This window comes from Homarus americanus, unplaced genomic scaffold (assembly GCF_018991925.1).
Source record: "Homarus americanus isolate GMGI-L3 unplaced genomic scaffold, GMGI_Hamer_2.0 scaffold23578, whole genome shotgun sequence".
Lineage (NCBI taxonomy): Eukaryota > Metazoa > Arthropoda > Malacostraca > Decapoda > Nephropidae > Homarus > Homarus americanus.
The window spans coordinates 7,221,922-7,236,011 of NW_024733231.1; the positions used below are offsets into that span (position 1 = coordinate 7,221,922).

The following is a 14,090-nucleotide window of genomic DNA, read 5'->3' on the forward strand; positions in this document are numbered from 1 at the left end:
TATCACCACCCCATTCCAGAATATGGGTCCATATATCCAGTACCTTGAGTAATTGTGTTAAGCAGGAGGCCCCGACATAAAACCGTGTTGGCAATCCTTTACATTGTAAAGTTTACAAGGTTGTTTCGTAGTAGACTTTCCATTATGGCATCTCTTATAATGCTCTCAAGTACTTTACATACTATGCTGGTCAGGCTCACCGGTCTATAGTTGTTCGTGGAGTGACGATCGCCCTTCTTACTTTTTACTTTTTACTTTTATCCTCTTCACCACCGAAGAGGGGGTTAATAAAATGAATCACCGTGTTTTTTGGTAAAATTTGAATGATTTGAGGATGAATCTAGCGCTTTTCTCTATGGCAAGTTGGCATCACTGACTCAGGAGGCTTGTTGTTGTCTTACCAAGTTCTTAATACGCAATGGAGCTTCGCGCCTGTCAGTTCAATTGATGATTCTCTGCATCCATTTAAACCAGCTATGGCGCAGGAGAGCGAGGTAAAAGATTTGTCTCTTATATCATATAGACTGTAGAGGGTACAGGTTGCTTAAATTATGCCAGTAAATGGTAAATATCTGTGATCAAATTAAGGGTAACATTAATTTGCTCATGACTCGAGAATGAAGGAATATTGCCTTTTGTGGGAATTGTTACAATATCATTGGTCCCCGTGATTATCTCCAATATGTAATATGGTAATGTATTATGCTAATTATTCCTCTAAAACCTGTACCGAGCCGATCAGTGGTGAAGAGGAAAAAAAGTAAAAGCTTTATCAAACCTTTTCTAGAGCAGTTTTTCATGCTGAATACGATAATGAAAATTTGAGGAATACTTAATTATTGAGTTATGACTTTTTTAACCTGTCCCACCAAAGTTGACAAGGCTTTAAAGCAGAGGGAAAATTTGGGATTAAAAACAAAACTAAGAGAACCTTATCTTACCTAATCAGGTCATTATATACTCACTGAGTAATTATTCTGAGAACAGTGGCATACAGTTTGGGTTAATAACCTGACACTGCTACAGTGAAACCTCCATTTAATGCACCTTGATCGGTAATCCTGGAGCAAGTGGCTAACACCAGAATGTGTTGTTCGATTTCGTTCAGCAGTGGATATTTTACCGTGACCGGCTAAGTTCCTACTAACGCTATTTTATCGTGAGTGTGCTCTCAATGGCTAAGCGTCCATTACCGGCGAACAACCCGAGAACGATGTGTGACCGTAACTCTGGCGGCATATGGCATTTATTTTGCCGTGAGTTGATCGATTTTGGTAATTTTTTACACATTATCATTATAAAAGAGGTGACATTTACTAGAACCTAATAGAACCTGACGTAGCCAACCAAAGAAACCTACCTAACTTCCTAGTCGGGGGTCGGACCCCCCCCGTCAAATTAAATGGAAATACTTAGCCAATCAGAATGCACTCACAGTAAAATGGCATTAGTAGGAACTTAGGCAGTCATGACAAAATATCCACTACGATTTCGTTCATTTTTTCTCAGATGTTCTTTGGATGATGGTAAGTAATAAAAATAACATGGCAATACACAGAACTTAATAAAACCTGACTTAGCCAACCAAAAACCTACCTAACCTTACCTAACTTCCTAGCCTGGGGATTTCAATCCCCTGGACCCCCACCATATTAAACAGAAAGTACCTGTACCTACTATACTTTGATAGGTAAAATTTTACTTTCACACAACTATGGATTCTTAGGAATTTTATCATTGCAGTCATTAGTTTAGGCAATTCTAAGACACTTCTTCTATGATGTTTCCCTCGCAAATGTGAAATTCCTTAGATTCCATTGAGGTGTGATGTTGTAAAGTAAAACAGTCTTAACTTTTCTTGGAAATTTTGTCTAGGATTTTAAAAATTAAATAACATTATTATTCATTTGCAACAGAAATGTATAGAACGAAGGTTACTCAGAATGATGAGATACGGTATAACTATCGCATGTGTTAAAAATCTCTGAGTCTTTGGTTGTATGAAACTAAAATAATACCCTTTGATATCTGGTACCAATGAAAGCAACTTTCTTGAAGTGGCATGGTATAATTTTGTTTTGTTTTTGACATGAGAGTATGCTGTGACCGAGCGGGTCAACTGTAAATAAACAAAGCAGACGACAGCACCTGCCCAGACAGCAGATTTTTCGGAGGAATTTAAGTTTTCCGTTTCTGTGGTGGAGCGATGGTTCGTTTCATATTTTTAAAGATGCAGTTACATTCTATAATTCATTGTTCATAAATTGGAAGAAACTAACCTAAAGAACCTGACAGAATACAGCTCCTCCCCGACTGACGACCTACTCGACTAATGACCACCCGGACATACGACTGCCTCGGTCGTACCAAAATTTTGTCAAATTACGTATTTTCGAGTCACAACGTCAGTGATTGCACTGTGTACTGACAAAACTTTCGTTTGTATTTCACTTTAAAATGGCTGGCAAGCTTAAAACGGAGAGTTTTGTGGTGCTGAGAAGAAAAAGAGACACCCATTTCAGATTTTCTATGTATTACTGTATTTAAGCATTTTCGACTTACGGCCTGGATTTGGGTCCCTAACCCCGTCATAAGTCGGGGAGGAGCTGTACTACAGTTGTCATTATTTGATTAATCTAAAATGAAATTACTAGATACTTTTACACTCAGGAAATTTTTGTTCATGAAATGAAGAAAACTAAAATACCAGACCTAGCCATACCTAACCTTAAATACTAGTTGGTTTCCATTTTATTCTAAAATTAAATAAACTTCCTATCTGAAGGGAATCATTTGTACAGATTTCACATGTAAAATGTGATATTGCACAAAACACATACCTCGTGTACTGTCTGTCTATTTCTTTAGATGAGAATGCTTTTTATTTTTTATGGAGAAATTCCGTGAAGTCAGAGCTAAGGCTGGACCACTCTCTTCTAAGTACAGTATTACCAAATACAGTATATGTTTAGTTAAGTTGGTTTGTTTCATTATCATTATTTAGACCTAATGATTTTGCAATACAGGGAGGTATTTGTTTAGTTATGTTTAGTGTACAGTACAGGTAGTTAGGTTGGTTCCTATTACCAAGTCTCATCATTAATTGTGTAGCTAGTATCTAGAAGTTGTATTACCTGTACAGTAGCATTTACCTTATACAGTAAGCCATACATCAATACAGTTAGAAGATGATGGTACAGTACAGTACTGTGGAGGATGGCCCTCACTGGACCTTTAGGGAGACAAGTTACTCTAGTTATGTCTGTTAGAGCAATTTTTTTTATATAATTTCACCACTTGCCAGCTTAATATTTTAGCCATTTGGGTGGTTGGTCTGTCCAGTGTTAATATTTATTTAAGAAATACAAAAACAAATCTGTCAATACTATACTGTACAGTATTTTACTTTAGTATTGTATAGTGCAATTATGAAAAAAAAATGGCAGGGAGGCAGTGCAAGCTGTGCCTCCCTCATAATTAAAAGAAAAAATCAACTTCTGGTGTGGAAAGAAAATCACAGAGTTTTAATCTCCTCGTCTCTTACCCTCCCATACACCAGCTCCCTCCCTCGCTATCTGCCAAATTCTTTTTTTTTCCACAACTAACAGGTATACATGTTGGCGTGTGAGATCCGAGTGGATTCAGTGCTTGTCTCCTGTCTCAAAGATCACTAAAGTTCAACCCAGCTGTAACTGGGAACCTAATTTTACAATTAGGGAAGTTAAGGTAGTCATATCCAGTGCTGGCCAAACTTCCTCCTTGTGTATTAAAGTCTTGGTAGCTACACGGTGTGCTGTATCCACACTGTCCATAATGGGCAGTCATGCCTATTGGATCTGTTCTCTTAGTACTTGTACGTATAATATGTTACGGAAAAATAACAAATACAGGTGCTCCTCTACTTAAGAACGTTCAACTTACAAACTTTCAGAGATACAAACATCATCACTGAGGGGGTTTACCTGCCAGAACAAGTGTTTAATGTGGATGAGACTGGATTATTTTGAAGAAAATTCCAGATAGAACAAACATTACCTTAAAGGAGAAGAGTGAGCCAGGTTTTAAGGCTGTATTAAAGGGTATAGCTGTACTAAATATCCATAATCTTTTCATTTTTTAAAATGTTTGATATCTACAAGAGTAAAGTTGGACTTACAAACAAGCCTCACAAACGTAACTCGTTCGTAAGTAGAGGAGCACCTGTAGTTAGCTTGAATTGATAGTTTTATTGCATGTACTGTACTGTATTTTTTTCTCAACAGGATAACTTTGGAGTTTGCATGAAAGCTCCTCTCTACTACTTCTTCAGAAATGGTTGTGTGCCAACTCTTGTTCATCTTATTATACAAGAATTTAGAAATGCTCAATTTGTCAGGTTCTGTCTTGATAATCCAAATATTCTTCAAAGACCTGAACACAGGTGTATTGGGAGTATGAATATGTATGAATTTTTAAAAATTGTTCATCAAAAAGGCAAAAGAGAAGAACAAAAGAGAAAAAAGGAAGAACAAAAGAAAGGAAACGATTCACTTAACACATCCAGAACGTTACATCTGAACAACTTGACCAATTTTGAAGTGTCATTAAGGAAGGTGTGTGTGTCCGATCTCTTGGAGACAACCGGTTACCAGGAGGCATTTGAAAACTTAAGAGACGTAGATGTAACCTTTCTCCTTAATCTCCTGACTAATGACATTCTACAGTACCAGTTGGATGATAATATTCTGAAAACTATCAGTCTCTTAAAAGAAATTAGAAATGATATCCACCACCCAGGCCGTAGCCACAGGTATGCTGAAATGAAGAAGCAGCTGGAGGTACTTTGTGAGAATACAAAGTTGATATATGTTAATCTCAAAAAATCTCCTGACGAAATTGAAAGGATAAAATGGGAATCTCTAAATGAATTTCATAAGAGGCCCCAAATTCTCGGTAAGTTCACTTAGAACTTGTTCAATTTTGGGCTTACTCTATGATTCTTGAATAGTTAAAGACAGCAGTAACTAATTGGTCATTTTAATGATGCATATAATGTACACATAAGTAGCCAATTTTCCATCTATTTCATGCCAGCTATCTTGAAATTTGGGTGGGACACACACTATTCAATTTTCATGTAAAGCAGACAGTTGTTCTCTATCATTTGCATTCACTAGGGGTAGACTCTCTAAGGGTGTGACTAGCTAGCTGTCGGCATTACCCAACACTCCCATTCATATTTACACCAATAATTCTCAAAATGATATGAACAATGTTTGAAATACTTTTACTGTTCACAGGTGTATAGTGTACAGTAGTTGTTGCTTGATTATATTGACAGTAAGAATGTATGAAAAGAATAATCTGTTGAAGAAAATTGAAAAGGTAGGACTCAGGCAGAACTGAAGATCTAAGATCTAGTACAATTTAGGTGATTAGTAAAGCTTTAAAGTAGAAAGTGAGAGTGTGGAAATGGGCTGCTTAGCAGTTTGTTCTCAGTAAAGCGAATGTATCCATAGAAGACAGTCATCAACATTGGGTAAAAATAAACATAGCTAATTAGGGTAGATGAGTTATTGTCATTATTTGTTTTATCTTTTAGCATTTTATTCTCTAGCTTGAAACAGGAACATTTTCTCCTGCTTATAGTGCACATGTGGGGTTTCTCTCTTGTGGGAAAAAAAAATAATATGCTGTATACTGTAGACAAGAACAGAATGAGAGAGAGAGAGGTGATGATAATGATATAATTCAAAGTCTTCAGTTAAGCATGGTTTCCATTTAAATTATATGAGAACATCTCATTTATCCCTTCATTATAGGGATGCAACTTTTGCTATTTTATTTTACTAATGACAGGAAATTTTATTCATCAGAGAGAGATCCCCATACACAAGGAGCTAATGGAGTCAGGTATTCAGTCAATATGGGTATTATTTATACGCCTATACGTACTGTACTGTATGCTTATTCTTGTATGTACTGAACATGGTTTATTATGATTCTTGAGTATTTATATTCTTACAGAGGACCTTCAGCATGAAGCTCTTAGGAGGTGCCCAGCCCAGGAGCATTTTATTTTGCCAAACATATCTCACTCGAGGTGAGAATACGTATATGTATATAGAATAGTATTTTATTTTTTTCTCGTGCAAACAGACCTTTTCCTTCTGTTGATAGGAAGATATTAATGCAGAACATCCACCAAAGAGTTGTTCTATCACTGTCCTGTATGTATTTCTTTGCTGAATGTTCAAGATTTGTGTACAATAAGGGAACCCGGTTCTCCAGTCTGGTCAGGAATCAATCCATGAACCCTTCATTAGCAGAACAAATGCTCCACTGCTAAGCATTATAGTCATCAAATTGATTAGTGATTTTTTTATTTTTTCTCCAATTGTTTTCATTTAGGATCGATAAACCTTCAATTTCTGTGGTCTTCAAGCTTGTAAATTTAACTTGCCATATAGACTGTATTTTTATTTCCATGGGAAAAAAAATTTTGAGTACCATTATGTAATATAATGTACAGTTATTAAGGAAAGTGCAAATTACCATTGTGTTTATTTGAGACAGACACAGATACCAGAACACTAGCTCTTGCTGGCTTGAAGAACTAAGGGTGGATGCCAAACACCACCACCATAACAAGCTTACCACACTACACTTTCCCCATTAATACTAAGAATTTGGTTGAATAGTTTTGGTTTTAATAGAAAATTAATTATTGATCAAAATTTTTAAGACTGCACAGTGTTGTTGCTCCTCCCCCTTTATTTTATTGTATGGTCTTATTATCAATTACTGTATTCACTCAATCAATAAACAGACAGACCTTGAAACTCTTATTTTAGATTCTTACTGATGATGTCTTAGAGGGAATGACAACCAAGTAAAGTCATTGAGGGATGGATGTTACCGTTAAATGTTACTTAGGCTGTTCACGCTGTCCCTTATGAATGAGTCTGCATTTCTGTAACCAAACTTTTGTCTTTATTCTTGCAACTCCTGGGTTTTTTAGCTACAGCTACTGTAAACACAATACTAGCAACTAGTACTAGCAACAACTCCTCCTGGTAAGCTGTTGTACAAGCAAGTGTAAGAAAATGTGTGCACGTGTGTGTGTTGCATTTAAGTTGATCCACATCCAAGCTATCTATTCTCATTCTCATTACAGAGGACGCTGCCAATCCGAAAGAGTTATTGAGAGCCTTGAGAGATACATACTGAACTGGAAGAGTAAAGAGCAAGAGGAAACACAGCCATTCCTGGTGTGTGGCGCTCCAGGAGTTGGCAAAACTACCATTCTGAAAAATCTATCAAACTCATTTTGTCAACATCCTGAGGGATCATACTTCTCATTGGTGTTGTACTTTGACACAAATTGCAGGATCAATAACACCAATAATTTTATGAAAAGAATATTTGAGAGTATAAACGAAATTTTTAAAAATACAGTAGACAAGTATGGAATGGACATTGTGGAAGATGTTATAAAAATGTATTCTGATAAAATTCTTTTTATTGTAGACTGGAACATGACATCTCTGGGGGATATAATGCATGACATAGAGAGGGGTACCTGGATCATCACTTATCAAGGTAATCCAGAAATTGCCGAATATTATCAAATTCTGAAAGTATTACCACTCACCGAACAGCAGGTAGATCAGATTTTGAGGAGTATTAGTGATGAAGACCGAATGAATCGTATTTGTTCACTGTATCAGGATTGTAATTACAAAGGCCTCCTCAAGAGCCCAGATATGGTGAGCATATTTAAAGAAATTCAAAGCGATTCCTGTATATCATGTGACGAATTGTTACATCATTTTATTAACAGTAAGGTTCATAGCACAGCAAACTATGAAGAAGACTTGATGAAGCTTGGAGAGATTGCATTTAAGATGATTGCAAAAAATGGAAAATATTATTCAGAAGATGATCTATGTAATGTAAGTGATGGCGTGAAGAAACCATTTATTGAATATCATAAAAACTGTCCCACCTTTAAGTACAGAGTCGTGGAAGATTATCTAGCGGCTAAGTATGTTGTTGCCAGGCCAGAGGTAACGTGCATTAAATGGTTAAGTCAGGTTCCTTTATTCAAGAGAGTGTTTAGATTTGCTTGTTCATTGTGGTGTGACAATCAGCAAAATATTGATCATTGTTTGCCTTTCATTGAGTCATATCTTTCAAAATATTTAGATATTGAAAAGCCAAATGAGAAATCTAAGAAGTGGAATAAAAAGAAGAAGAAGAAGAAAAGGTTAAGGTGTCAGAACTCCTATGGTGAAAGTTCTCCAGAAAAGCCCATGGATGTTGACATTGATGACGATGTTACATCCACAACTAACTGCAGCTTCGTTGACAATGTGAGTGACTGTAGGAAAAGAGATTCTTTCACAAAGTGGTCATACTTAATTAAACTTACTGAGAATTGTCAATATCATGAAAAAGTAATGGAGAAACTGGCACAGCTGTTGTTGCACAAACAGACTTGGCAATTTAAGTGTAAAATACTTGATGAAGGTAAAATTGAGAAGATAACCAATGTGCTGAGACATGTAAAAGAAATCAAGTCCTTAATAGTTAAGCTAGAAAGTGGCTCTAATGTGAAAATATTATGTCTGGTGTGGACAATGATAAGTGAACTAAAAGAACTGGAGGGTATTCGAGTTCAAATAATGATTATTCAGAATGAGTGGAATCCAGTAAAACATCGAAGAGAGCTTATGGAACTGTCACACTTGATAACCAGAAACAACACACTGTCTATCACAAAGTACATAGGACCTTTTGTTTGCTCTGAGATACCTGAATTCTTTAAATGTTTGTGTTTTAGGAAGCTGGAAGTCTTGGATCTTTATGTGTGTGATATTGCTACCTTACGTGAGGTTATGTCTTGTACAAATTTGCCACACCTTAGAGATGTTATTGTAAGAGTTAACTTAAAGAGTGAGGAGCAGGCTCTTGAAGATAATATCAAATTGTTAGTTCCAGAATTTGGTCCATTTACCATGATAATTAAGTATTTTGATAACTTGCAAAAGTTGTTAGATAGATTTGAATCTCCACTCAACCTCACCTCTCTGAGTATACATGATGTTTACATACACAAAAAATTCAAGCTAGATTTGTCACGTTTCAAAAATTTGACTTGTCTGTTTGTGAGGTTTGTGAAGGGAACAAAGACTGCCTATGTTTTACCTATCTCTCCAGCTGATCAAGAGCCAATGGAAATAGAGGATAACAAAGAGACTAGTTCAGCTAAAGTATCATTAGAGCAGTGGGTATTCAACCTTTCTATGAATCTTATCATTCCTAAAGGATTAGAAAGGCTGTTGCTAAGGAATATGGATTTCTGCAATAACTCAAATAGCTTCTTGTTGCTAAAGTACTGGAAGACCTGTCATATTCAGAGGCTGATCATAGAGGATTCATCTCTCTCCTTAGCAGGGGTGAGAAAAATTCTGAAGAGTCATACTGAGAGTTTGGACGACAAAGGTTTGGAACAAGCCATGAAAAAGATCAAATTGGAGAAGAAGATTTCAACCCAGGTGAGGGAGTTGCTTCAAAAAACACCACGGCTTGCAAAAGAAAAACGTGAAGAAAGGAGACAGAATAAACCTGATGGCAAGGAATTAATAATAACAAGTAATTTTGACCTGTGTAAAGTTTGCAAAAAGTTTCCTTGCACCTGTGGGCATCAGGGAAAAGGTGACACTAGGGAAGATATTGAGGATCTCATTTACCTTATAGAAGATACTTACTCCTATGAGATTCTCAGTTTTAGCTTCTCCTGTAATATCATAACTGTCAGGAAGGATTTATGTGGAGACTTAAGGGTGCACTGCCCTCTCTCTGGTCTCAAGGATGACAGTTTGTATAATTTGGAAAATGATGATAACATGGACAATCTTGAAAATGAAGCCCCAATGCCAAGTACGAGATCGCATGTGCGTCATTTGTTTCAAACGCTGACGCTTGCACAGTGCATCTGTTTGAGTTATACAGACCTCACTTATAGAGGTGCAATGCAAGTTATTAAAATTCTGAAACAGGGGAAGCGGGAATATAGTGGCCAAGGTTGTGTAGAGCCATTTTCTCTCACTATTATGTCCACTCACCATCCAAACTCCAAGGATGAAATTGAAAATAGTTCTTTCTTGAATTTCTTACAGGTTGAAGATTGTTTAGTACAGTTTAATTTTTGTTGTTGTTGTAGGGAGCGATGTCACCGTATCAACATGACTCGAGCAGGTAGGTTTTATGTTAATGGTGAAATATATAACTTGTAACTGCTATGTACTGTACTGAGGAAAAGTGCATGAGGTGAATCCAGCCTTGAATTTATTTGGCATTAGTCTGATTATGGGTTACATGATGTGGTAGCTGAATGAACACAGCATTCACCTCCCTAAGAGTCGCTGGTTTGAGTCCTACGAGACTCATACTAGTATTAATTTGAAGCCTAATAAGCATTTTCAGAGAGCTCAATATGTATGTTTGAAATACATAACTGTATTGCGGTATTATGAAATATCAGTCATTGTGATGGCTGCATATACATGTTACTCTCAGTGATGTTTTTCGCTAACAGCAGAATACAGTACAGTAATGTCTCCATTAGCCGGAACTCTCCAATAAACGGAATTGAAATGTGCATGAAAATTTTCGGGAAGATGTGTTTCAATTCTGGTTTGGGAACAATTAACTACAACTGAAAATCAGGCGCTCTTCTGGAAAAATACGAGAAAATTTCTAGAGAATCCAAGTTTTTTTCTGGGTCTGGGAAGAAATTTTGCAGGATGAAAATTGGGCACATTTTCTGAAAATTCCTCAAATTCTGCACAAACTTTTTTTTTTACAGGTACGGGAGCAAATTCCGAGGATGAAATACAGAGTAGTGCACAATTTCTGGAAAATTCGGAGAAACTTTTCCCGGTACCCAGAAAAATTCTGGGGATGGGGGATTTTTTCTGGGTTTGAGAGAGTTGTCTCGTTACCTGGAAATTTCTCATTCCTGGAAGTGCTCTGCACCAATTGTTCAGTGAGGATATCACTGTTTACTGTACAGGGTGATTCTCAAATACTGTATGTGCTGTAAATTACAGGGTGTATTCCGGGGATAATTTTAAGGCACAATTTCATTATGACAAAATGTTGGAATCCACAGTTTCCTAGAGACTGTACAACTCTTGAAAGAGGTCGAGGTAATGATAGGGAGACTGGGTGAAACGGCCTTAGATTTTTGTGTAACTATATGCACATAACTCTCATTTGTAAATACAGTATGTATAGTTTGTGTTATGCATAGCTTCCCTTTCATATCATCATCACCATCATCTCATGTCCTTGTAATTTGGTCTGTCTGCCTTATGGGAAGAATTATATAGATAAGTCCTTGGGTTTGCTTTTAAACCTTTTCAGTAGTGTGGTCCACTTGGCAACACACTGGAGCCCCGTACACACGAGCAAGGTTCAGGTAGGGATGGTGATGGGTGCTTATCTGACCACCATCCATCTCAGTGCCCAGGGCTTAGCTAACTCTTCTCATCAATGGCAGAAAATATTTTAGCTTTAGCTTTTATTGTATTCATGATGATCCAGTTACCACGTTGTTTTATCACTCTTATCCACCAAAGTTTTAAGTTCATCGGATGTAGAAATATATTTACTTTCAACTGTACATTCTCTCCTTCGGTCATAATGCACATGTGAAAATATAAGATAAATGTTATTTTAGTCTTAAGTATTTTTTTTTATTCTTTCTGTAAGTGGATCCATGTTAGATCTTTTTGTAAACAACATTGTTTTTCTCGATGTTATTGACTTTATAGGACAGTCTAACTGATTGTTTATGCTGACATCTTTTTAAACATTTGAGTTAATTTAGTACAGGTGTATACTACTGTACTGGACTAAAGAATTGCTCTATAATGTTTGTTTGTTTTGTGAATTGAAATTGTATTGTTTACCTTAAAAATTCAATAGTAATTTTATGAGTTTATTTGGGGGGAAAGGATATAGAGTGTACAGTAGTTTTATAGTATTTAATGTACAGCATAGAGTATTTATATTACAAGATGCTGTAAGCATTTTGTCTGTGTTATTTAAATTGAAAACTGAATTTTGTGTGTTATTTAATATTGTTAGATCTTTATAAAATGTGTACTGTATCGTTGACACGTACAGCATGCTACTGTGTTGTACTCTGATTAAATACTGACAGGTGGATTTTGAAGATGAACTGTGTTGAATGACCTGAATGTTCTGTGCTTCAAGTTTTATATTTGTACAGAATCTTGTAAATATGATTTGTTCTTTTATCATGCACACACTGTACAAGGCTTTACCTGCTATGATGCAAACTACACTAGTGCTGATCTCCAGATTCTTTACAGATTATTTTTTTCTTGGTTATAAGGAGGTTTTATACCACTGTACAGTACTTCTTTTTATAAAATATATTTGTGAAGACATTTATCAAACAATGGCTAAAATACGTTGTTTACACCAGCTTTAATTTTATTTTGGTTTCTCTTCACTTCTTAATCCTTTGAAGGTGTAACTTTACTTCAGTATAGTATTTATATATGATCTAAGTGCCCACCATCTGTATTGTACAATATTGAATTAATGTTGACTTTCTTGTCATGCATAATACCTCAAAATATTTTTAAATATTGTATATTTTGAAGTTGTAATTCATGTTCTGTAAGTCATATGAAAAATATATACATTGAGTAAGTGATTGAAAATGTTTTCCCACAAGTTTCATACATCTGTGAGGTAAAACCTGCACTGCAGTTGGTGTACTGGGTATTGCACCAATGTGAGTTAATTTTTTTAGGGAATAATTCTTGTCCCAGATTCTGATTTAGGTCTATCAAAATTAACATTTAATTAAATAAAGCATTTTTAATGCTGATTTGGATCTGTATTGATGTGAAAATGTGGGATTTCATACATGTTTTTTATTCATCTGTAGGTGAAAGATAAGAAGTAAATAACTATACCTATCAGGAGTTTTAGAGCCATAGAGAGTTGTAGGTGAATGAGGCAGTTGCTACAACATGTTCCTATTTTCAAAGCATTATATATGAACTACCTCTCCATGTGCCTTACAAAAAGAGGTGAACCTAGTCAGCATCGTCACAGGCATTTGTCCTTTACTCCCATAAATATTCTTGTTATCCTTCTGCTTGGTGCTTAATCTCTTAACACTATGTAACACAAATACAGTTGTATCAAAAGGAATAACTATTATGTCTGTCTTTTTTGGCTCAAAGTCATAATACAGTACTTTAAACTCTCATACTTTCTAAATTTTAGGAAAGGGGTTTTCTGAACTGGTGTAAAGGTAATGTCACTGCCTAGACACACCATCATAAATAATGTTTAGTAATGTTATTCAATATATATATATACCTCTACTGTATATGTTTTATAATTGTTCCCAACAGTACTTGGTGAATGTTGTACAGGTACTGTACCTCCTTGGAAGTGTGTACTGTGTTGTACTGTACTGCATTCTGAAATCTCTGAACTTTAGTATATTTATAATTTAATTCTTTTGTTAAGCAAGGTACTGTACAGCCATTACACTATGTATAGTATTTGTCAACTGCAACACATTATTTGTAAATACAGCACACTATACAATATATGTATGGTACACTCGGTAAAAAAACTACTGTTACAATTCCTGCGCGAAACAAACTAACACTGCAAACGAAGTGTTTCAAAAAGGCCCCAGAGGCATTCCTCGCTTTGGTAGCCCTGGGTGAGTATGGGTTCGGCCACACATGCTCGAAACAAGTGATCGGCACTCTGAAACGAAACCCAGTAGTACTAGACTTTCCGGAATTATCGACCGTATGGTAAAGCGTCATTGGGCCGGGTTCCATTATGACGTCATGTGAACTGTGGAGCTATTCACATGTTTAGGAACAGCTTGGTTATATTTTACAGTACAAATAAAGAATGACATAATGTGGCATTAGCCCAAAGTGAAGTAGCAATACAAATACAGATTTGAAATTCTGTTGCCAAATAATCTTAAACCTTTACTATATCCACTAATTCTGCCAAACATATACAGTGGC

At 36.0% G+C, this 14,090-nt stretch overlaps 1 protein-coding gene across 1 annotated transcript; it reads left to right on the forward strand.

Annotated features, from left to right (window-relative positions):
* The first annotated feature begins 384 nt into the window (after positions 1 to 384).
* On the forward strand, positions 385 to 13,649 carry LOC121869666. The gene is made up of 4 exons (XM_042371204.1): positions 385 to 494; positions 4,263 to 4,932; positions 6,007 to 6,082; positions 7,157 to 13,649. Exons 1-4 carry the CDS (start codon positions 477 to 479, stop codon positions 10,278 to 10,280), a joined length of 3,888 nt encoding a protein of 1,295 aa, XP_042227138.1. The 5' UTR covers positions 385 to 476; the 3' UTR covers positions 10,281 to 13,649.
* The last annotated feature ends 441 nt before the right edge of the window (positions 13,650 to 14,090 follow it).